This window comes from Erpetoichthys calabaricus, chromosome 3, assembly GCF_900747795.2.
Source record: "Erpetoichthys calabaricus chromosome 3, fErpCal1.3, whole genome shotgun sequence".
In the NCBI taxonomy this organism is placed as follows: Eukaryota; Metazoa; Chordata; class Cladistia; order Polypteriformes; family Polypteridae; genus Erpetoichthys; species Erpetoichthys calabaricus.
In genome coordinates this window covers 156,387,800-156,414,770 of record NC_041396.2, presented here as the reverse complement: position 1 = coordinate 156,414,770, position 26,971 = coordinate 156,387,800, and the positions used below count along the sequence as shown (strand labels likewise).

Here is a 26,971-nt window from a genome sequence, read left to right as displayed (position 1 = left end):
ATTGGGATTAAGAGGATAAGAATATGAGTGAATGAAAACCATTGTTCACTAACATAAATAGCAACACTGGATTTACAATTAAGATAGAGGAAAGTCTGCCTGCCCCATTAACAGTAAACAAGACAAGTTTGTTCAAATTCCACCCCCTTAGTTAATTTATCTATTTATTTGAAATAGTTGGATTTTAAAAGGCATAACATTCCTTCTTAAACAATTGAATCCAGTTCTGGGTTGTAGGACCAAACACTATCTCAGCAGAACTGAGTACAAAACACCAATCAGCTCTGGATGATTGACCAGGACTTTTCAAGACCCTCCCACTAGGCCTATGGTTCATCACCAATTTACCTTACACACAACATTTCTTTGATAATGGAGGATAAACAGAGACAAACAGATTAACCTCATTTCTAACTAAAATTTGTTACTACATGATAAATGATAGAATTAAAATGTGCACAATTTTCACCATATTTAATGACTAGATAGATAGATAGATAGATAGATAGATAGATAGATAGATAGATAGATAGATAGATAGATAGATAGATAGATAGATAGATAGATAGATAGATAGATAGATAGATAGATAGATAGATAGATAGATAGATATCAGTTATTCTGAGTTATAAGTTGCTATCTGCAACTGTGTAGTATGGTAAAGGATGCAGATACTTTTCCTGCTTGAAGTGGGATATTGTGTGAAGAATTTGAACACAATTTCTGGAGAGAAGAGTAGAGCACACAACAAAAAAATTGTATTCCCCAAAACTAAGACTACTAAAAGAGCTAGCTTTGTGGTGCTTTTAGCTAATAAAACCTTCTTAGCCTGCAGGGGCAAGTTAGTGACATGTTTGAAATTGACAACTTTAGTCTGTGATTGTGGATTGAAACTTTTGGTCAAATAAAACGTAACTCACATTTGTATAATTTAAGTGACGTCAAGTTCCAACACATGGAAGGATGCCTTATTTTTGATATAACTTATTTTGATTTTTTGTAAATAAATGGTTTATCTCTCATCATATACTGTATAACCCAAAGAAATAATTGGCTTCTTTGGCTTTCTACATTAATCACTGCTTTCTTTACTCTCAACATAATCAAGTTTCCTGTGCTTACATGTATAGAATTTTGCTTTTAGTGTAGTTAATAATTGGTAGCTATATTAAGATGATGTTCATATAAAATCCCTTTCATATTATATTTAAGACAACTGCTTCGGATGGATTATTTTGTGCAGCTGTTGTGACAATACTCTTAGTAATTATATGTATTTCTATGCTTTCCTCCAACTCTTCTAAAAATACTCGTGCATGCTAACCTTTCGTATTATTCTTCTTTTATATTAGAGTGCAATAGACTGTGATATGAATATGGTACTTTTATTCTTTATTATTTATTCTTATTATACTTTATTAAGATACTATTATTTACCATATCATAATTTGATATTTGCTGGACTTAGGTCATTCTTTCATAATTCTAAAAAGGAAGAAATTATAAGCTGTCTTCAATAAATAATAACAATCCCAACATCCTGCAGCTAATGTTTCATGGCACATAATGCTACCAATGGATTGCATTTCTAATAAGCAAATTCTGCAATTACCAACAAATATTTTCAGCAGTTTTAAAGACTACGATGTTTCAGAATTAAGGCTATGAAAACACTAAATACAGTGGAACCTTGGGTCACGACCGTAATTCGTTCCAAAACTCTGGTCGCAACCCGATTTGGTCATGACCTGAAGCAATTTCCCCCCATAGAATTGTATGTAAATACAATTAATCCGTTCCGGACCGTACGAGCTGAATGTAAAAATATTTTTTAAAGATTTTTAAGCAGAAAAATAGTTAATCATACCATAGAATGCATAGTGTAATAGTAAACTAAATGTAAAAACATTGAATAACACTGAGAAAACCTTGAACAGAGAAAACTAACATTGCAAGAGTTCACGCTACAGCCTTACGAACCAATCGCTGTAAACACTTTTTTTTAATGAGTTTTAAGCACAGGGAAAAAAATTAACATTTGAAAAATCTGTAATTTATACAAAAACTAACCATAAACAACCAAGAAAGTAACATTTCAGGAGTTCACACTAATAGCCTTACGAACTGAACGCTGTAAACACTTTTTTTTAATGAGTTTTTAAGCACAGGGAAAAAAAAGGGACATTTGAACTAATCCGAACTTTATTTAAAAACCAACCATAAACAACCAAGAAAGTAACATTGCAGGAGTTCACGCTAATAGCCTTATGAACCGATTGCTGTAAACACTTTTTTTAATGAGTTTTAAGCACAGGTAAAAAAATTAACATTTGTAAAATCCGTAATTTATGCAAAAACTAACCATAAACAATCAAGAAAACTAACCTTGCATGAGTCGAGTTCTGGCATGAAGGAAGTGAGGAGGAACTGGGTGGAGAGGAGATTACAGTTTTGAGGTAAAGTCCCTCTGCGCAATGCACGTCTGACCGAGAACAATGTGCTGTACAGGTACAGGGAGAGACTGAACACGTGCATAAATCACCTACGTGTACAAACCGGAAGGGAAACGAAACAGAGCACAAAGTGTTCACAGCGAATGCACAGGGAGAGACCGAACACGTGCGGAAATCATCGGCGCGTATGAACCGGAAGGGAAACTGGCTTGTTCGTCACCCAAGTGTGTGGTCATGAACAGATGCAAAAGTTTGGCAAACTTTTTGGTCGTAACCCGATTTGTACGTGTTCAGAGACGTTCGTGACCCAAGGTTCCACTGTACATGACAATTGTTCTAGTGTTGAAAGAATCACCACTGTGGTTATACTTCTCGCAGAATATACAGTAGATAGTTAAAGGATAGTTACCCCATGTTGTTGTATATTGAATGTTGTGTCACATTACATTTTCTTTTTTGTTTGAATTTACTTTTATCCTTGATAATTTAATTAATGGGAATTTTATTTTTAGAGTTGTTAGAAGGAATGTTATTATAGTGGGGGTTTGTGTCTGTTGATGTTAACTACAATACCTATGTCAAAAACTATTGATATTTAAATAATCCTCTTGGTTTTTCAACAAGAATCTAGGCAGTGGGACCATAAATGAATATGAGGTTTAAAAATAGGAGTACGGAGTAAAGAAGGCAAGCTCATATTTTCTATTAAATAAAATTTAATAATGTATTTATGGTAAACTGACAGGAAAAGAATACAAGTTTCAAACTTAACAAGTAGTGATATGAAAAAAACATCCTCATAATGGTAAAGGAGTACTCAAGTAGCATCCCCCGAACAAAGATTAATGTGAAAGAGGTCACTTGTCTTTATTACAAAAATAAAACACATATTTTAGAAATTAACAGAGGCAGTAAAACAAAGTACAAAAGAAAATATTAACACCTGTAGCATCCCTGTGCCATCCCTTATGGCTGATGCACCCATGTGCCCGATGGGAAGGTTTTCTCACTTACATGTTCGCCCACAACAGTGCCAAACCACAGCACTTTGCTACTCAGTTCCCACCTCTCTTTCATTCTCCCTCTCTAGACCCTGGCCTCTCTTTCACTAATGAATTAGGGTCTGTCCTAGTCCCACCACTCTTTTCCATTTTCTGGCTGTGAGGCAGCTTCCCAACCCCATCCCATGGTTTCCTTAGAATTATACATTCTGATACAGGGACACCTGCCTGGAACCCAGCTGCCACAATATGGTATCTCTGCATGTACAGGCAAAACTGATCACTCCTCCATGGTAGCTACATAACTTCCCGGTTGCAGAGAAGGCTAATGTGATCCCATGTATCCTTTCCTAGGTTCAAGACACTTCCAGAAGCTAGACATAGCATCTTCAGACATTTTTCCCACCAAAGATGTTCTTCCTTCTAGATAGAAGTCAGAGATCCCTCCTAAATATTTAGAGGTCTGTCCCATAACTTTTCAAGAAGAAGCAAACTACTTCTACAACATCTGATCCTTACTCTCTATTATGCACATGCCCTTATGTATTGTTACCTCATATTGCACCTTATCCTCCAGTGATGCCCTGTCACCTACTGTTTCTTGAAGTAGTGTACTGTATCATTGTGAGTACGCATTATTTTTAACCAAGGAAATAGGACACAACCATGTTAAGCTGCAGCCTTACAGACAAGTTTCTCTCTCTCAGTGTAGCCCATTATCACCTTTATCTTGTACATCAAGGTTTATCTGCAGCCCTCAAATTTGTAAAGCAGGTTTAAATCTGGATGGATAGGTGTTTGTGATTTTGCTGCAAGTTATTTAGTGTTCTAATGAAATAGTAGTGTTAATTTGATGAGAATTTCTGAATGGTTGGAATCTCTTTAGTATCACATTACCTGCAGTCAGGTTTCACACAACAGTGTCAAAAATATGCAAGAAATGAAACTGGGACTGGTTCTGCCAGTTAGGAACTCAATCAATAGAAGGAATATGATTACAAAAGAACCTGCAACAAATATGGAAAAATCAAATTAAAAAACAAAACCAACTGTAATTGGTAAAAACAAATGAAAACCAAAAACTTATTTTATTTGATGCAATCTTGTAGTTTTATTGAAATATACTGCTCAAAAAATTAAAGGATCACTTTTTAATCAGAGTGAAGTATCAAGTCAATTAAACTTTTGGGATATTTATTTGGTCAGTTAAGTAGCAGAGGGGGTTGATAATCAGTTTCAGCTGCTTTTGTGTTAATAAAATTAATAACAGGTACACTAGAGGGGCAACAATGAGACGACCCCCAAAATAGGAATGGTTTAAAAGGTGGAGGCCACTGACATTTTTCTTTCCTCATCTTTTCTGACTGTTTGTTTTTTTCACTAATTTGCATTTGGCTACGGTCAGTGTCACTACTGGTAAAATGAGGCGATACCTAGACCCTACACAGGTTGCACAGGTAGTCCAGCTTCTCCAGGATGGCACATCAATACGTGGCATTGCCAGAAGGTTTGTTGTGTCAACCAGCTGAGTCTCAAGGGCATGGAGGAGATTCCAGGAGACAGGAGGTTACTCTAGGAGAGCTGGGACAGGGCCATGGAAGGTCCTTAACCCATCAGCAGGACCGGTATCTGCTCCTTTGGGCAAGGAGGAACAGGATGAGCACTGCAAGAGCCCTACAAAATGACATCCAGCAGGCCACTGGTGTGAATGTCTCTGACCAAACAATCAGAAACAGACTTCATGAGGGTGACCTGATGGGCCCAATGTCCTCTAGTGGGCCCTGTACTCACTGCCCAGCACTGTGGAGCTCGACTGACATTTGCCATAAAATACCAGAATTGGTAGGTCCACCTCGGGCAAACTGTGCTTTTCACAAATGTGAGCAGGTTCACCCTGAGCACATGTGACAGACGTGAAAAGGGCTGTTTGGAGAAGCCGTGGAGAATGTTATGCTGCCTGTAACATCGTTCAGTATGACTGGTTTGGTGGTGGGTCAGTGATGGCCTGGTGAGGCATATCCATGGAGGGACACACAGACCTCTACAGGCTAAGCAACTTCACCTTGACTGCCATTAGGTATCGGGATGAACTTCTTGGACCCATTGACAGACCCTGTGTTGGTGCAGTGGGTCCTGCATTCCTCCTGGTGCCCAACAATGCCCAGCCTCATATGGCTAGAGTATGCAGGCAGTTCCTGGAGGATGAAGGAATTGGTACCACTAACTGGCCCCCAGGACACCATCCGTCATCTCATTAGGAGCATGCCCCAACCTTGTCAGGCATGCATACAAGCACGTGGAGGCCAAACAAACTACTGAGTATGATTTTGACTTGATGCAATGAAATTTTGGCAAAATGGACTAGCCTGCCGCATCATTTTTTCACTTTGATTTTTCGGGGTGTCTTTGAATTCAGCCTTCTGTAGGTTGATAATTTTCATTTCCATCAAACAATGTGACATCCGTTCATTCCTAACACATTACCCAGTCCATATCAGTATAGATATCCAGCATGATTTTTTCCCATTGAGATCTGATGTGTTTTCAATGTGTTCCTTTAATTTTTTTGAGCAGTTTATTTTCCTTGCATAAGTAATGTAAGTAATGTGTGAGTCGTCTACTGAAACACACCTCAGAGAAGAGCACATACCATTGGCTATGTGAAACACAACTAGAGAAAGACACTTCACTTAATCATTTTGGTATCACATTAGTGAGAATTTTAACATGACTTCTTGGAAACTGGAGTTTGCCACATCCATCTGGTGATGCTCCAAAAGAAGTCAAAGAAGTCTCAGAACAATTTAATCAAGAGTACAGTTAACTGATCAATTGAACCTGGCATATTTCCGGATTATTTAAATAGTGCTGCAGTCAAATTTCTGTTTAAGAAAAAAGACTTTGTTATACTTTGGACAATATTCAAACTCAAAACTACTTCTTTTAAGCAAAATTCTAGAATAAGTGTTTTTTCAACAGTTAATGAATGTCCAAATGAAATTGTCTTCCTGAAAGTACCAGTCACTTTAGAAATCTAATCCTAGCAGATTAGTAAATGGCTTAATGCTAATGCAAATATAGTAGTCCATGTTCTCTTAGATTTAAGCAATGTAATTAATACTGTATATCTTAGCCGTCTCACTAACTAAGTAGGCCTTTTTGGTAGTGCTTTAAAATTACTTCAGTCAATGTAACTGGAAGAAAATTCTTTGAAAGTTTTGGTAACTGTACATCAGAAATACATGACATTATGTGTAGTGTATCACAAAAATAAGTTCTAGGTTCTGTATCATTTTAACTTTGCATGTTTCTGTTAGGATCAGATTATTTCCAAAGATAAAAGTACCACAATTATGCAGATGAAGCATAGCTATATCTGTCTAGAGCAACAGATGGAACCAAAGTTCTTAATGCTCTAATTTAATGTCTTATTCTAAGGATGCTTAAAAGCTATTCGAACTAAAGCTTATGCTGTGTAGTAAGTCCCAGTGAGACAATTCATCTATAACTTTGTTACCTGAATTTTCCAAATCTTGAAATACATCTGACTTTACCACTATGGAGTAATACCTGAGGCTGGCCTATTCAAATGTGGTCACAAGCATGTGGTTCAGAAGTAACCTCTAAGTAGCACACTGGCCCAGCCCGTGGTCTCATCAGATACACAGAGAAAAAGCGAGAAAAACACATTTCGTGAGCCTTCAGAAATTCCTACATAAATTCCTACAGTAGTACAGCCTATGAATATAACACTTTGTGTAGCCTAGCAACAATCACCCCACCGTGCAGCGCATTGTTCGGTGTCTGGAAGTGGTGGTAGTAGTCTATGATGCACTGATTTATTTATTTATTTATTTATTTTTAATGATGATACTTCAGACATGATAGCAGGTACATATTAAATGATTCTATAATCACTTGTGTGCTGAGTCTTAGTTATATTCCAGTTTTATCAAATGTTGTGCGAACGTGGGTTTTCGTAAATTAATGTAATTCTCTAATTGTTACTCCATTGAGAGCATTGTTACTGACAAGCACTGTCTCCGCACTTCTCTTGATACGATTTGTTTGTCCTCCACTCACATGATTTGATCCTGGGGATTCATGTCTGATGACAATCAGTCCCTGACACTCAAAGCAAAGAACAAATTAGAATGACTGCATTTGATGAAAACAAGCAAAAAGCTTTCAATTTTCTTAAAACTCAATCAAATTAAGCACTGATTGCTTTGCGGGACTACATAACTTTTTTGTAGAATGTTGAGCTCATTGGAAAATCCTTGGATACCGTTGGTTTGACTTTGTGTCGAATGAGCGGTTGCTCATGGAGTCCCGAATGAGGCACATTACCTGCATTGTGTGGGAGCATCAGTTACAGCACTACGGCCATGTGGCGCGTTTCTCCGAGGGTGATCCAGCTCGTAAGATCCTCACTGTTAGGGACCCGAGTGGCTGGACCAAACCAAGGGGTCGCCCACATAACACCTGGCTGCGGCTGCTGATAGAGGATCATTTCCAGAAAGTGGGACAGGACTGCGTGACTGCCTGGGGGGTTGCAAACCGGGATCCCGAGTTGTTTCGTTGTGTAGTGGGTGCAGCAACACACTCTACCAGTGCATGCTCCCCAACTTGACTTGACATGACTTGAGCTCATTATTAACCTGCTGTTAATTCTATGTTTCTAATATTTGGACAGAGACAACTTTTTTCTAATTTTGGTTCTGTACATTACCACAATGAATTTTAAATGAAACAACTCAGATGCAGTTCAAGTGCAGACTTTCAGCTTTAATTCAGTGGGGTGAACAAAACGATTGCATAAAAATGTGAGGCAACTAAAGCATTTTTTTAACACAATCCCTTCATTTCAGGGGCTCAAAAGTAATTCGACAATTGACCCGAAGGCTAGTTCATGGGCAGGTGTGGGCAAGTCCGTCGTTATGTCATTATCAATTAAGCAGATAAAAGGCCTGGAGTTGATTGAGGTGTGGTGCTTGCATGTGGAAGATTTTGCTGTGAACAGACAACATGCGGTCAAAGGAGCTCTCCATGCAGGTGAAAGAAGCCATCCTTAAGCTGCGGGAAAACAGAAAAAACCCATCTGAGAAATTGATACAATATTACGAGTGGAAAAATCTACAGTTTGGTTCATCCTGAGAAAGAAAGCAAGCACTGGTGAACTCAGCAACGCAAAAAGACCTGGACTTCCACGGAAGACAACAGTGGTGGATGATCGCAGAATCATTTCCATGGTGAAGAGAAACCCTTTCTCAACAGCCAACAAAGTGAACAACACTCTCCAGTGGGTAGGCGTATCGATATCCAAGTCTACCATAAAGAGAAGACTGCATGAAAGTAAATACAGAGGGTGCACTGCAAGGTGCAAGCCACTCATAAGCCTCAAGAATAGAAAGGCTAGATTGGACTTTGCTAAAGAACATCTAAAAAGCCAGCACAGTTCTGGAAAAACATTCTTTGGACAGATGAAACCAAGATCAACCTCTACCAGAATGATGGCAAGAAAAAAGTATGGAGAGGGCATGGAACAGCTCATTATCCAAAGCATACCACATCATCTGTAAAACACGGTGAAAGCAGTGTGACGGCTTGGGCGTGTATGGCTGCCAGTGGCACTGGGACACTAGTGTTTATTGATGACGTGACACAGGACAGAAGCAGCCGAATGAATTCTGAGGTGTTCAGAGACATACTGTCTGCTCAAATCCAGCTAAATGCAGTCAAATTGGGCGGCATTTCATGATACAGATGGACAATGACCCAAAACATACAGCCAAAGCAACTCAGGAGTTTATTAAAGCAAAGAAGTGGAAAATTCTTGAATGGCCAAGTCAGTCACCTGATCTTAACCCAATCGAGCATGCATTTCACTTGTTGAAGACTAAACTTCAGACAGAAAGGCCCACAAACAAACAGCAACTGAAAGCCGCTGCAGTAAAGGCCTGGCAGAGCATTAAAAAGGAGGAAAACCCAGCATCTGGTGATGTCCATGAGTTTCAGGCTGTGATAGCAGCAAAGGGTTTTCAACCAAGTATTAGAAATTAACATTTTATTTCCAGTTATTTAATTTGTACAATTATTTTTGAGCCCCTGAAATGAAGGGATTGTGTTAAAAAAAATGCTTTAGTTGCCTCACATTTTTATGCAATTGTTTTGTTCACCCCACTGAATTATAGCTGAAAGTCTGCACTTCAACTGTATCTGAGTTGTTTCATTTAAAATTCATTGTGGTAATATACAGAACCAAAATTAGAAAAAAGTTGTCTCTGTCCAAATATTTATGGACCTAACTGTAATACAAAAAGCACCTATTACTATTGTAATGTCTCTGTCTACATGAAACATCTCCACTTCCAGTGGATTGATTTTATTGAAATTTGGTACACTTATTATTCAAGAAAGTTTAATATGAAAGTTCAGTTTAAGTTGAGATATCTTGAGTAGGGATCACTGTACAAATTTCTGAAATTTGAAAAACTAACATTTAAAAATATTAGTAAGAGAGACATTCTGTGCGATTTCAATTACTGATTGGTTTACTGTTTCAAATTTACATTGAGAGGTTATTCCAGCTTGTATATTTTGTATATTTCCACTTTTTACTCATCCTGTAGCAACTCCTGATGGTAAAAACAGATCGCAAATACAGTAAACATTAATGAGACAGCAGTACAACTACACATAAAGGTCAAATCTTAATGTAACATCAAAGGCTGATGTTAACTTCTGCAACACCAGCTCATTTCTTCAACTGCTTCAAGCCATACCAGGTAAGTCAAATGGTCTTTGTAACTTTAAAAGTAAAAAATGCAAGCAAGGAAAGCAAAACATAATTTATCTAGACATAAACTAAAGAGGAATGACATTCCTAACAGGCACTTAAGTTTTAAATATTTATTTATGCTGTACAGATCATCAGAAACACCTCTTATATCCAATGTGGTACTGAGGCTAACAACAACTGGAATTTTCAACAAGGTTCTCTCCCATAAATATAATAAATTGTCCCACTTCTGGTATTAATTGCATTTATTCATTTAGCAAATGCTTTTAGTCAAAGTAACTTACAAATAAGGAAAACATGCTATAATCAAGTCAACATCAGTTAGAATCTGTTTTTTAAAAAAGCGTTACAAAGCTGGGTTGCAAAAATTGACCAAAACAGGTGAAAAGTGCACAAGACCTTATAAACAATTGACCATTAAACAAATTAAAACACAAGACTACATAACCTTACTTTATGTATACAACAACCTGCCACTGAAATCATTAGCAGTTAGGAAGGTATTCACATGAGGTCATTAGGCTATAATGCTAAGAAATAATCTTTAGGCCAAAAACTACAATACAATATAATCCGTTGTAGTGCCCGGGTTCTTAGCAACTATGAGGAGAATGTGTATGTTACTGGACAAACATCTGAATACTTCAAACACCAATCCTCTTGTTAAGACGATGTTTACCTCTCTCTAAATAGGCAGGGGCTGAACAGACAATTTACAGATATTATTTTCACTATAATGCACCTCCTCATATATCAGCTTTGATATTCCAGTGTCTAAGCAGATGTGGAACACATTGTGCTCATGATCTGTTCTGTTATTTCATTTGGCACACGTTAAGCCTAAGCTTTAGCATAGCATGACTCAAGTACGTAAACTATTGGTGATATGTATACCATTATTTATAAGGTTTTTTTTTTTAGATATTCCATTCCTTGTAAAATAAAAAATAACTTGGAATTTGTCAATACCCTGGATCCCTGCCTTCAGTTTACGACATTCCTTGCAACACAGCAGAGCTGCTATCTAATACTGATTAATTATTTACTAATTCTGCTTGCTCTTTATTTGGAATTATTCATGGCACTAATACAAAGCAAGCACACTTCTCATTTGTGAATGTTCTTCAGCAGGTTGTTTTGGCCATCATTTCTTCCTTTCTCTACAATTTGTGAAATATAGTTTTTTACACTCCACTATTGGAAAATATTGGAATAAAGTCACATAATACTTTGTTGTAGACAAAAATGTTTAATTTTTAGTATCCTCAAATTATTACTTTCATATGAACAGGACACATTTCACTGCCCAAGAATAGTAGCAAATATTGCCCTTCCACATCAAAAACGTTTTGACTCTGAACTTTACTTTAGTCACAAGCATACCAGGATGTACAATATCCTCTGCCATTAAGCACAGTTTCCTGCTCACTTTGTGGAGTCAGAATGCTATGCTCCTGGCTGTGGGAAAGTGCAGGTTAACCCCTTGAGCCCACTTCCAGGATTTTATGTGCTGTTCTGAACTGCAGATTTGCAGAAATATAAAATTACAGTACAATGTCCATTCAAACATAAAAGGAAAAAAAATATTTAACCTGTTCAACACCTGGAAATAAATCAAATAAATGCTGTCTTTTCTGCTGTAATATTATTTCTCATGTAAATTATCTTATAATGGTGAACACTATTAATATCTACCCATCTATCAATTCAGACTCGCAGTGGCTGGAACAGCAATCAGGATCCTGTCAGGATTAATTTCTGAATGGAGCGCCAGTCTACTGCAGGACACATTCAAATAAGCCTCTTTCTGAGACCCATACTAACCTAATCTTTGCAATGTAGTAAACAGAATGTTGACATGTAAAATGTACACAGGCAGTAGCACTAACCACTGCACCACTCTCAATGAATGATGTTACAAAAATAAAGATTCATTCATTTATTTGTTTGTTTCTCTCAATTGACAAAAGTCATGATGTTTATATTAAGCAAATTAGAATTTCAAAATTTCCCTGTTACATCTGTTTGTGTACACTTCATAGGAAAGAGCAAAACATTCTAAACACTAGAACTGAATTAGCAAGCTTGAAAATAATAGAGTAATAGTCCAATAATAAAGAAACAAAATCATATATAGTTTTGCTGCAAAGGTCAAATACAGCTTGGGTTGTGTTAAAAAAACATTTTTGTAGTACAGCTTCTACTCCATGCAAAGACAATGAAGAACAAAAACCATTAGATAGGATACATTTTAACTTCATTGTTCATAGCTGGGGGTGCTCAACAGATTTAAGGCAATTACACTGAGATGAATCTGCATAATTTCCAAATAATTTTAAATGGGCTTTTAAAAAATGCAGCTACAAAACATCAATAACAACAAAACTCTAAGAAGGCAGCTTTCTCATTTGTGAATAGATTTTCAGCTCCTGGCAGATTATATTTCTTGCTAGTTCTTACCAGTACAAGGCTTGCAGGAAACAATGAAGTGCAATCATGGTAATAAAAGGGAAGTGTAGCATAGAAAGTGTAACATTTTTAAAAATACATTCTTCAAAAGCCCATCACAGGGTCTATGAGAAATTCAAATAATTTAGATTTAGATACGCTTTAATATGAAGGCTGTCTCGTACAGGATTCAAATCAGTTAAATGGAATGCAGTTAACATTTGGGAACAATGAATAGAGGTCAGATGCAAAAGATTGTTAATGAAGGATGACAATTTGGACTTTGTAGTGGTCAGGAGAAAAGACATTCAACTGTGTGCATGGATGAGGTAGTGATTACATATGTCAGTGATTATGTGGATTTATAGGAAGTAAAAGCAGATTTGCTATACCTCACCGGTTAGGTAGAGTCTAGTATGGTGGGGAGTTTCATGAAAATTGACAGATAAATGTTGGATGTAAACTTTACAAGTCCTGCAATTTCACTCAATGCTCAAGCACACCAGACCTTGAACTGTTCTGAAGCAAGTGGACTGTGAAAGACTGCACGTAATCTTATACTATTAAGAGATACATTAAATTTAATTTTTGTTCTTTAATGAAAAAGAGTAGAAACTGAAAACTGATAACGAACAGAAAATTCTATTAAACTAAAGTATACAAGCAAGTATATTTTCTTTATTTCAGTTCTAAATTAATGTTCTCATATACAGTTTTTCTGAATGAGGTGTTAAATTAGATATAAAAAATGAACTTGTTCTATTTTCAATTAGTGTGTTAATATATCTCTGCATTACTAATGCTGTATCAGATTTAAAAAGTGAACTTATAGTTCAGTGATGTCGTCTCCAGAGTGAAAAGCAAGAATAGCTTACCAGGTTTGCAGATTGCCCATGTAAGGTAGGAGGGTAGTCGTGATTCTCGTGATACAGACACACATGAAAATCCCAAGGGAGAACTTGTAAGAATCATTTACAATCCCTGCATTTCATGTTTTAATATGCATCTAAAGTAGTCATTCAACACATTAAGGTGATGTCACATAAGTAGGCACAAGCTAATACAACTGTGCCTTGTCACCCTTATTATAAGCTATTGTTATATAGCTGTGCTGTAATTTCTAGAATTTTTTACATTACACTGGAAAAAATAAACAAAATTGAATATAACATGTCAATTTTTAGAGAAAAAAAATATTCATCTTATCTGATATAATAAAACTTACATATATATATATTATATATAAATAATATATTTAATGAGGCTGAATGTTTGATTTTCCCTACAATAACAGGGCCCTACAATAATGGGGCCACACAATATTATATGATTTTCACAATAAAGAATAAAGTCAGAGTTTTTAATGAATGGGTATATACAATATTTTGATGTCTCAAAACAATAATACTCAGGATTTGTTGTAGGCTTTAAATGAGGCAAAACACACAATAAGTACAGATCTGAATGATATTTAACTCATATATACACTCTTCTTACCGCAAAGCCTCAAGATGTGTTAGTTTGCTTGATTAACAAAGGTATGTGAAAAGGGAGTGGTAGTAGTACAGTGGACAGTGCTTAGATCTAGGGATCTTTGTTCAGTTCCCAGCCAGATCACAAGCTACTTTCATTTGACTTGCAACATTCTCTGGCTAACTATTTTAGAAAAGTACAATGGTTTGTACACATTTCACAGACTGACTTTAAAAAATTGTGAATCAACAGCATTCACACAAAACAGGTCTAGTCTGGAAGAGAGTTCGGGCTCGTTTATACTTCATGCTGAGAATGCATACGCGCACACATCATGGCTGATAAGTGTTCCCAGCGTTCATTTGACACGGTCCTCTGAGCAGGTCCTCAGAAATTAACGCGATGCGTGCGCAAGTAGCAGTACCAACAAAAAGTCAGGGGCACAGTGTGATAAAAATTGGGATTGACGTCAGAGTCTCTGTTTACTATCTACATGTGGTAGAAAACCTACAGGACCGGTGTGCGCACTTCGAGGTTTGATGAATAGTTCGATGTGGTGAAGCAAAATGCCAACATACAGATGCATTCGTGGTACTTTTATATTCAAGCGTGGCATATTCCCGATCATAATGACACGATACATTTTAAAGTCTCACATACCATCTTTTGTGCCGTCTTTTTTTCTGGGGCTTCCTCCTGACCTGACAGCGTTGACAAAACAGCAATAGATCGCCACACAGAACACATTACATGTATGATATTCCAACTCTCTGCACATTTAGAATCCTTAGATTTATACTTGATATCGCTTTCATGATGAAATGCATTGAAGTATGTATGTTACATTTTAAAGATAAATCGTTAATTTCGTTTATATAATGAATACTGTTAATAGTTACACACATGGGGGTGACACGGTGGCAGAGCGGTAGCACTGCTGTCTTGCAGGGAGTCACGTCACTGGTATTCCCTGCCGGGAGTTTACATGTTTTCCTGCTGTGTTTCCACAGAGTGCTCCGGTTTCCTTCCAAAGATATGCAGATTTGGTGATGCTAAAATGACTCTAGTGTGTGTGTGTGTGTGTGTGCTGGTATTCACCTTGAGATTGGATTGTTTCTGCCTTGTGCCCAATGCAAACTGGAATGGACACATCCCTGGATTGATTGGTTTAAACATTAAACATCCTTTTCAGATATATTGCGGTAAGGTGTCATCGGAATTTAATGGGTGTTCCAGGCCAATTCAAAACACAGCGAAGCCGAACCAGTTCTCACCGTGATAATATCTCGCTCTGCCACCTGGTGGATTCTTCCCAGATTTACATAAAGTACGTGCGCAAGTATAAACAGTAAAACGCTTGTGTAGCAGTAGCGTCCGCTGCAGCATGTGTCACGTGAAGTATAAACCTGGCCTTTTATGTAACCTGTGCATTTTTCAAAAGCATCATTTGTCATTTGGTAGTTGATTTTTTTTTGCATTTTTTTATTATTTCCAATAGTAACATAATAATTTCCTCCTTGACTCAGATGAAAAGTACGACCCGATTCTCACATGGGCAAAACTGGCAGCACTGCGAGGATTATGTTTTTTGATTTCTCTAATGCCTTCAATACCATTCAGGCATCCTGTTAAGGGGTACACTCAAGAGATATGCAGGTGGATGAGCCTATGGTGCATAATGGTCTATCTGTTGGGCAGACTGCAATTGTGACACTCAAGGACTAAGTTTCTGTTACAGATGTGAGTAACCTGAAGCACCACGAGGAACAGTCTTCTCTTCTTTTCTCTTTACTCTGTACACCTCCAACTATAAATATAACACTGTGACTGAGACTGCCAAGGCAGAAGTTTTTCTTTCTTTTTAGTCATTCTTGTGTGTGTTCAGACCATAATGTGTGCCTGCCTGCCTGCCTGCCTGCCTGCCTGCCTGCCTGCCTGCCTGCCTGCCTGTCTGTCTGTCTGTCTGTCTGTCTGTCTGTCTGTCTGTCTGTCTGTCTAATCGTTGTAAAAATTCAAATTCCCTCTGGGGAGAAATAAAAGAATCTAATCTAATATAATCTAACCGATAAATCATCCAAACTCCTGAAATTTTCCACATTGTTACCCTTATAAAACAAACTTCAAGTTCCACGTTTCCACGCTGGTGCATGTCATATTAATCATTCAATCTCTTAAAAATGATTCACTCACAATAGCTTAATTTCAACTTACCAAAAGCTGTTTTCTATGCCTGTCATATTAAATTTGGTGTTTTTAATATATAATTACCCAAAGACAATCATTTTAACTTTGTTGTGGTATTGAGTTATGTTTTCATTCACACATAATTTTTGAATTAAGAAGAAAATTCCTGGAATAGTCCAAATGTGTGACAGGGACTTCTTCCTGTGTGGTTGCAAGTTTTGCACAACAGTTTTTATTTTGAATAGTCACTTTTCATTACATATTCTAAAAACATGGATATTAAGATAATTAGTGACTCAATATTGGTCTAGTATAAATGAGTGTGCTGTGACGCAGACTGACATCCTATTTAAGGGAATGTCCCTGAAAAAACAAAGTAGGTTCAAAAAATAGATTGATGGAAGGTGGTGAATTAATTTTTCAAATCCATTCAAAAATATAGTTACTGAGCTGCTCTGATGTTGATTTGTCAGTAATTGAAACTTTCCCCATATTGGTATTAAATAAAAGGATTACATGCAAAGTATTTTCAGTCTGACCACAACAGTGCTAAAGTTACTCTGAGCGCTTATTATGAAAAATGGATTTCATTAATCAAGGACAGAAATCCAAAAATATAAAAACATCTGTTCAACAGATGAGCAGTCCTCTCCATTTATGCAAGAAGTGCTGCCTCAGTTGCTCTGTTAGTTTATATCACCTCCAGCTGATCCAAAGCAGCACCTTTCAAGGAAACATTTTAAAGAGTGTCTCATCATTTAATGCAATTTTTTTCAGTACTTTTCCCTGTAATTGAACTTTTACAACCAGAACAATTTTGCAACCATTACTTTTAACGTTGTTAAAACATACTATTTAATTATTGTATGTTTTCTTAAAGCTATTCATCCAATAAGGTTGTCTGTAGTGGAATATCCTTCAGGCTATACAGTAATATACTTTTTTTTATTTAACCCTCAGAAAGCTCAGCGATGCTCAGCATGACCGTATAACATGAGGAAATAGAAACATACCTTACCTGAACATAAAGCTGGTCATGTGCAAAAGAGCATGACCTTAAAAACTTATTAGAAACTTGAGGTAAAACAAAGAAATGCTCTGAAACAAAGTAAAATAACTGCCTAAGCTGTAAGTAACCAACATATTCAAGGCCCAATACTCAGGCCCTGCTAATCCTGTTGGTGTTTAAATTACTCCAAGTAAAACAGACATTTAATATTGAAAGGAAGCAAAGTGTTAAATTGTATGATGAATGTCAGAAAATTCACAATGACCATTGGCATAACGTAATGGTTCCCAGACCTTTAAGCTGAATGAAACCTAAGACACTATTCAGTTCACCCAAACATTTTTCTAATCCATGCATGTACCCTATGATGGACTGGCATTCTTGCCCATGGTTTAGTTTCTGGCTTCTGCATAATTTGGCTGTGGCTCCAGCTCCCAGTAACCTTGTGGGGGAAAAAATGAGGTTAACAAAAGTAGGCAGATTATTCATAGTATAAGGCTCCTTTGAGGATTAATTATAGAATTTTCTGCATGATACCAAAACAAAGAAACAGATTATCAGAGTTGGAAGTATGGGGTACTTTGAAATGATTTAAAGGAACACTGTAAGTTATTAACAAGATGTCAGGTACCATACACTACAATTCAAAGTAATATCAGATCACCATATTATATCTCCTGATTCTACTACTGTTTTAATAATTTCACAGAAATTATTTAATGCTGCTCATAAAATAGTTGGGTAGATGTAGCAGCTTTAAACATAAAATTAACTAAAATAAACATTGCTTTTTTGGTTATTACCCACATGACTATTGTGGCCCAAGATAAAAAAACTGGGGTTACTGTCCTAAAAAAGGATACTTTAAAAAGTACCAAGATAAAGAAGAAAGTAGTGTGAGCCAAAAGTACAGTCAAATAACAGGCCGGATTCTTTACTGGAAAGTCTCAAAATTACAAAAACAGAATGTGAGACAAAGTTCATAAGATTAAGTTAAGTCACACAAAAGTCAAAATCTGTTACTGATCAAAAATGAGTGCTAACCACAAACGAAAACTGATTTAGCAACTGTTTTAGATTCTAAAGAATCAAAATAATTGGACATTGAGACAGCACACCACTATGGTTTGTAAATTTGCCTTCATGACATCACATATTAACCATGTGACTGGCAGCCACACATATGAAACTTCACAAATGCAAAAAATTAACATCTATGATGTTTTACAATGTGGTAACAATGGAGATAATAATAAAATAATAAAATTAATCTGAAATAATAAATACAAAAATGTGACTGTGAATCATGACAGTGCTCTCAATTGTTGAACATTTTTGGTTTGTGCGATTCAGGATTACTGTGCTTCAGAGACACTTTGCCACTCCTTTTCAGAACGTTTACTGCTCTATACCTATTTTACTTTTTTTAATTCACTTTTTTACTTTTAATTAAAAAAAGGAAAGCCTCATTTCAAAAGTGCAGTGGCTACTTTGTTACATAAATCTGGTGGCAACCTCTGTGCTTTCTAGAATTCGGGGGTTCGCTACATAATTTTGTTATCGGCTAATAATCTGAGACACCTAAAAGGAGGTCTAACTAGCATCTTCATTTCTTAATTAGTAAAAACTTATATTATATTCTGCTGAAACAAGAGCAATTGAAATTGGATAACATATTTATTATAAGCATAAAATAAGAGTATTTATTAAATCATTTATTATAACTAAAAAATCACAAAAGGGACTAAAGCAAAAATGTTTAATCTTGACAAAAAAATATTATGAAACTCTGAAATGAAAAAAATTCATCAATGATTCAGATAAAAATTACAAACTGCCAAAAACTGTCGACCAATTAATACCATTTAATTGACACCTGAATTGCAACTGGTTGAGAGGAGGAAAACACAGTTTTAACAAAGAATTTAATGTATCAAAATGGTTCAGACTTATTGCAAAAGGCAAAACAAAGTACTATGAATTCACTAAAGAAGAAAAATAATCCTAGATCTCCATTAAACATTAAGTCTAGCAGAATTTGGAATTATATAAAGAAAACTCTGAAAGAACAAAAACAAATCTCAGTCAAAACAAGATCAAATACTTCTGTAAAGTAGAAAAGCCAAATCCCATCGTACAAAATTGACTAGCAATGCTTATCTACACAAGACAAAACAAGTCCCATCTCCACCTACAATGTAAGCAGATAGCATTTAATTAATAATGCATCCATCTGTGTAAAGATGTCAGAAGGCCTGGACACTCTTAAAAAACATTGAAAAATAAAGCTATTACAGTGGGCAAGATACAAGGCATAATTTATACAAAAGGTTTCGACCAAATAAGATAGACGGAGCTTAAAAGAGATCATGACAAATGTAGACTCATTCTGATTGTTGCATTATTTATAGAATACCATGTAAATATATCACATAAATCCAGGCACGATTCTTAGTTGGTTTACTTCATATCCAGCTATTTTCAGTACATGCAGAAGTCTGATGACATTACTGCTCAATTCTTGCCTGTCATTAAATATTGCACCCCTCAGGGCTCAGCGCTAAAGCTTATTATTGACATTATTTTTATGCCATTGTAAAGTGATTTAATTTGGAAATAGGACTATTAACTTTTACTTAATGTGGATGATATGCTGCTATATAAACTCTTAAAATTATTCTGGTATGTCGCTGCTTTATGAAGTGGACATGTTATATGCCCAAGAATTATTGTGGTTGATAGGGGACCATTAGATGACAGCTCCAGCACCTGAAATGAATGAGGAAAACAAGGGGTCACTTACCCTGAGGTGTTAATGTAGATCCCAATGCCCCAGTGCAGTGACGGGGACACTGTGATGTAAAAATGGCACTGTCCCTCGGTTGAGATGTAAAATTGAGATCCTGACTCTTTGTGGTCATTAATGATCCCTGGGCATCCTTCATAAAGAGAAGGGTGTATCCCAATGTCCTGGCTAAATTGCCCACCACAGACTGGTTATTCTGGCCCCCTAATACAATACAATACAGTTTATTTTTGTATAGCCCAAAATCACACAGGAAGTGCCACAATGGGCTTTAACAGGCCCCTGCCTCTTGACAGCCCCCCAGCCTTGACTCTCTAAGAAGACAAGGAAAAACTCCCAAAAAAACCTTGTAGGGAAAAAATGGAAGAAACCTTGGGAAAGGCAGATCAAAGAGAGACCCCTTTCCAGGTAGGTCCCTAATCACCCCCTGTCTTTAACTGGCCAACGATCTCTCAACCCTTCACCACCAAACAGCTGCCGTCACCTCATCCATGTGTATGGTGCACATTAGTGGTGGTTAAAGTGGTTCCTTAACCACTGTCTAAAGTTCTTTGAGTAGCAAGAAAAGTGCTATACACGTGTAAAGAATTATTATTATTATTATTAAATCCCAAAATAGACTGAAACGCACATATAAATCATGCTAATGTTATACTTTAGTAAGGTAAAATAGTAGATGGCTAATATTTACTTACCGGTATTAGTAGGTGGAAACAGCAAGACAATACTGACAGTTTAAAGGTCTTACAGATGAATTTGGCTGATGCATTGCTGTTATCTGTGACATTTATGTCATTTTTCCACATTACAAAAAATCTGCTTAAGAATATTGGTAAGTTAAGTTGGTTTCTTAATACGCAGGCCACAGAAAAATTAGTTTTGTTTAGCTTTAAGTTTAAAACCAATTTTAACATCCTCCATTGAGTATATAAAGATATGAATAGTTTAGATCCCTTTCCTTATAGAATGTATTGCCTATACTTCACGGAGCATATTGCAAATTCAAGGTTCAGGTCTTATTAAGATTTCAAGTGACAATACTGAAAAAGGCAGGATTTTCAGGACTTTAGAGAATCCCTGACATTCTCAGTATTTAATTTAAGGCTAAAGACTAATTATTACCATGAAAACTGACAAGCCTCTTTAAACTGCTTTCTAACAATTTTGGGAATCTTCCTTAATAAATATTACTGAGTCTTTCCAATTCACTTTAGGTTCAATGTACATATTGTATTATTGCTATTGTATTAGGTTATACCTTGTTGCGCTGTAATAGGACGTAAGAATAGTTGCATGTTCATTAATGACAGACTCAATGTCAGAACATCATTTTTAACAAGTTACAAACACTGTTTAGTTGGCCAGGTCTTAGCCAAATAAATTCATACCCTACTCGCGTTTTCATTAATTAAAAAAAAAAAAGTCATGTTATGCGTTTATGATGGGCTGAGTCTGAAGGCGTATCAGAAGAACCAGCATAAAATGCAAACAACACTCAGTAATATGAGTGTCACAGTTCTTAAACTTAAGGCTGCACATTCACATCCTCTACTGTTAATTAAACTGAATGTGCCCGAGACAGGGTTCGACAAAAAAGTATGGGACAGTTGGAATAAGTATGTTAATAACATAATGCACAAGAAAATCTGCACATTTTATATATTTAATTTTATAAATGTATTGCAGCTACTGTTTGACTTTATAAACGGGTCTCTGACTTATTAGCAATAAATTATTGGCCTATTAGCAGACAGACTAAGGAAGAATTGGTTTTGTATACTTTTTTGTGTTTGTTTGACTTTGTTGGTATTGTGTTATATTTACTGTTCTAAGGAGACACATAAGCAAGAATTTAATTGCACTACAGTGTTGACACCATGCACTATGTCCACATGACAACAAACTTGAACTTGAACTAATGGATCAGTCACTTGGCCATGATTCAACCTTTAGAAAAGTTAATTGGAAAAAATGACAATTTTTTGCGTTTAGTCAGAAAGACAGATAGTCAGAAAGGACTATCTTAGTGCCAATTTTACCATCATTTTTGTGATTGAGGTATGGTTTTTTCATAATGTCTTATGTCCAATTAAATAATAAAAAAGAATAGTGCTGATGGCAGCAAGTCCAACTGCAAGTTGGGGGCATTGTGGTACACATGCCACATTTATGTTTTTTTAATCTTGATCTTATTTATTTTCTTATACAAAAATATATGCACAACAATAATCATCATTACTAAATAAATACTCAATAATTAACTGTTTATTACTGCAAAACTACCAAATCATAGAAAAAATATTTCCACACGTTGTAAAAATTACGATACTCTCAACATTCAGTCTTTACTTCTGTCCAGGGGCATAACATTATCTTTTGCTTTCCTTTGAATTTTCCATTTCCATCTGTTATACTCTGTAATTCAAGCTGATTGCATTGGTAATGGTTGACAATATCTCAGTCTGTTTTGCATTTTTCCTTATTAGTTCATATATCTGATTTGCTCTTGTACAATTACTTAACTGGGAGTTTAAATTTATCACTCTAGTTCATAAGTATGCCATTAATATTCTGTAAATTTCTCTGTACCAATATATACGTACCAGTAACAAGATTTCTATAGACTCGCGTCATATGGGGAAGCTGTCAGGACCATAAAAATACTTCGTTGTAATGAAAATTTTGTTGTAACGGAATTTTACCTGTATTTAAATGTGTGTGTATGTACTAGAATTGAATATGAAATATGTCTATGTAAAAATTTTTGATTGTAAACTTTTTTTGTATTTTACTGCATAACATCACACATTGACACTGACTTACTCAGGCACCAATTTGGAAACCCAAATTACTAAAACCTGCATGCCTTTAGAATGTGGGGGAGAAAAAACAAAGTTCTAGGAAGAAAACCTATGCATACACATGCAGAACATGCATGGCATTCAAAACCAGGACACTTGATACAGAACAGCTACTCTTCCAGGTGCTAATCATATATAGTTGATCGTGACCAGCTCATTAAGTTGAAAATGTTTATTTTCTGTGCTTTTCATTGCTCCATTTAATGATTACTTTAACTGAATATGAATAGCAATATCATAAAAAGGTTGGAATGCTCCCCAAAACACACTTCTTTCTTTTTATACATATTATTTAATATTGGAGTGCATGACACTGATAAAAGCATTACATCACTAATTCATCTTAATGATTTTTCCTCTAGTGCACTTTGTGTGCCCCACATCCACTTGGACACAGCTGATGTTTTGCAGCACAAAGTGTTTTCAGCTGATGTTGTTTTGATGGAGACTAATGTGTGCCTTATAAAGAAATGCTTATACTCATGTATCAGTTGACTTATTGTTTTCTTGACACTTTTTTCAACTATAATGTATACCTAGCCATTTGACAGCTAAACAGATGTAACATAGTTTGCTTTGGTCTAACATATGTTGGCTCAGTAATTCTATTTTGTCACTGTAAGGTAAAAGAACCATGAATGCACAGAAATCACAGCACTGAAAGCCAATAGAAAAGGATTAAATTCAGAAATATTTCATCTAAGGAAAGTCTGCATATAGAAAATAAATCATCCATTGTAATCATCCTGTTTGAGATAATCATATGTATCAATGAAAAGCAGGCATGTTGTGAAGTATAACACATAACACATTTTGCATAACACTAGTTAACCTATTATTAGCCAAAAACACAAATATTAAAAACATTTAAACAGCAAAAATGGACACTAGATAGCACAAAAAAAAAACAAACAAACACATGAATAGGACAAAAGACAGACCTTCCCCGTTACCTATTTGTCTTTCCAGGTCTGCTGCTTCATCGGGTGTGGCTCGTGGAAGGACCCCAGGATCACTGAAGCTCGTCCTAAGGAGTGTCCCCATCACAAAGAAGAACAGGATACCTCCAACAACAGGAATAGCGGGAGTAATGTTTTCTGCCAAGTATGGACAACTGCAGAAACAAAAGAGAGGTAATTATGAAAAAATAAATAAATATGGCTGTAAAAGGAAACTGACTGCATACTTGGCTCTACTTTCTGCATCAGGAAATTAAAAAATAAGCACTTATTGACAGCCACTAAATGGTTACCTAAGAATGATTGCTTAGTCTTACTTCTGAGATTGGTGGGTTCCAGTTCAGAAATAAATATATACATAGCAGTACTTTTTCATACTTACCTCTTTTACTCTGCTATAGAATAAAGCAGCAATTCCTTTGTAGCAAATAATAGTGCCAGAACTCTTCACAGCTATATATAGTTATAGCCAGTGTGTGGAATACTTTGTTATAATTAGGGGGTCCTGTTAGTGCTCCAGAGTTGACTTATCACTGAAGTTTTACTCTGGTAATATGGAATATATAATAAAATAACTATGTGGAATATTATCAGTTAGGATATGCATATAATAAGTAGACATACTAGATCATATACTGATAAGAAGTCTACAAGTAAAAGCCATGCCACTTGTACTTCTGACCAGTATCACATTGAACTGCCTCTTTCATGACACACACTTAAGAGTGTGTGTGTGTGTGTGTGTGTGTGTGTGTGTGTGTGTGTGTGTGTGCAGCACTAAAATTGCTATTTCATTGTGCAGATTAAGGCAACTGCATGCCATGAACCAAAATACTACCCTGCCATAGTACAGTAGTCCCAGTTACCTAAAAGCATGGAAGGCACAAACACATATTTTTAAGGGTAAAGCAGTGCACCTTGAGAACTGTCAGTATCATAGTTCCATAAATCTCCATTATGATCTGCTATCCACATTCATACTCTTCAAAATCACTGAGACCAGATCAAGAAATAGCACCTATGTTGGGCAAGACCTGTGCTGGGCTCTAACTGTCTGTTGGCTCTTACGCTACTGTCTCGCAAACCTAGTAATATATTTTTAAAAGTTATGTACAGGACCTACCACAATTTTGATTTCAAGGTTTCAGGAGTCCAAATAGTTAACTACAGGGTCCCAGACACTATGCATTCTCAACAATATCCAGTATACTTAAGTATATTTAACTATTAAATTTATAGATGACTGCAACTATAGAATTTTTCTGCATATATTATTATAATATTATCATATATTTTAAAGTTTTAAATGTGTACATTAATAATTTGTTATTTTATATAGATAAATAGGGTACAATCTGAAAGTTCTTTACATTGAATCCCCCACTAGCCTCTGTTCTAAAACAGATGAAATGCAAATGCAGCTAAGCCATCTGAAAGAATACATTATATTTCAAGACTTTGGAAGCAACGTTTTGAAAGATGCAAAGTCGGCTGGAGGTAATGAAAGTATGACAAAGTACATTACAGCTTTTACCAGCATGATGGACAATGAATCAGTGACCAGACATTCAGAGAAGCGAGCAGCTTTGCCAGTTTCATACAAACAAAAGTGAACAGTAGTTAGCAATGACATTTTAAGTCTTTCAAGAGGTCTATACTACAAGAAGGCAAGACAGATGATTGTCTTGTTTTCTAAAAATGCACTGGTAACCTGAAAAAATCTTCCTTCCCTCATCAATCCATGCTGAGAAGAAGCTCGGGAGCACTTTTACACTTTGTCAGAGACACAGCAGGAATATGTGCTAATGGTGGCTTAGGGATAAATATATTTGATGCTGACAGTAGCTTAGTCTTCCGCCATACACTTTCATTCTGGTAATGTATTCTTTGGATTGAAGTCATTATTAATATAGATAGGTACAAAAATACTGAAAGGAAAAAACATATAAATATAAATATTAATATAAATATATAAGGGGCGGGCAAAAGTAGGTCTACGGACATGCAGGTTATGATTATTATATTCGCTTTATTAACTCAATAGCTTTTTTAACATTACTAACTCAAAAGAATGTCACAATAGCACAGTGCACGTAGATACAATCTCGCAAGTATTCAAATTACCAGCCTTCATTACTTACACATTCTTGTAGTCTATTTGCTAAGTAAAGACACAAAATAATAATAATATTAATAAGAACAAGAAGAAGACAAATAATAAGACAAATAACACAAATAAATAATACACTAATTAATAAATAAGTAATAATACAAGAATAAACTCTTTGTTCCTCATACTCAGAACTGTAAACCTACTTTTGCCCACCCCTGTATACATAGGCAAGGTGAAGCGGGGTGACTTAGCAGACAGATACTACATCGTTAGAGGCAGGCTATGTTGTTTCCCACAAGATGCTAGAGAGATGGAACCCTAGTAAGTGGCTCTGACATCTACTCTATATACTGTATATAAAATCATAAGCCTAAAAGTGCAACGATTTTATGTGACGTTTTCATGTCACATTTTTTGTCACGCTTTAAATTGGGCTTATTTTAAAACCTACATATACAGTAGACCCCCGCAAAGTCGCGGTTCAGAGTTCATGGCCTCAGTCATTCGTGGATTTTTCCTTAGAACCTATCTAATAATTATTAGCGAGAGAACAGGAAGCAACTGTAGCGGAAACGTGGCTTGGGATGGTGGAAGTAGCCAATAGAATTTGAAAGTGCGACTCCCAGCAGTCCCTGCAGTGGCTCTTATTGGTCTTCTGCTGAGGGTGCTGGGGCTATTAGGGTCAAAGGATGTCAGCGCGGCTTTTACAAAGGGGGCCAGTGACCAAAAGCAAAAAAAAGTTTTTGTAATTTGTGTTTCAAGTTCCTGTCTCTCAGCCTGCCTTCTGTTGGGTTACCTGTACTTATTCATTTTGTCCTGGATCGTTTTGTGTTTGGCGTCTGCATTGTCTGCCGTCTGCCTG

General features: G+C 36.1%; 1 protein-coding gene across 4 annotated transcripts in view; it reads right to left on the bottom strand.

The window, feature by feature from the left end:
* The window catches only part of zdhhc14 (zinc finger DHHC-type palmitoyltransferase 14), a 279,616-nt gene that overhangs the window by 127,617 nt on the left and 125,028 nt on the right, over nt 1–26,971 (bottom strand). For 2 of the 4 annotated variants that reach the window (XM_028797435.2, XM_028797433.2), the window contains exon 2: nt 23,979–24,151. In XM_028797435.2, coding sequence (XP_028653268.1) covers nt 23,979–24,151 — 173 coding nt within the window. The remainder of the gene's footprint in view (nt 1–23,978; nt 24,152–26,971) is intronic. The other 2 variants (XM_028797436.2, XM_028797434.2) reach the window with 1 other exon arrangement.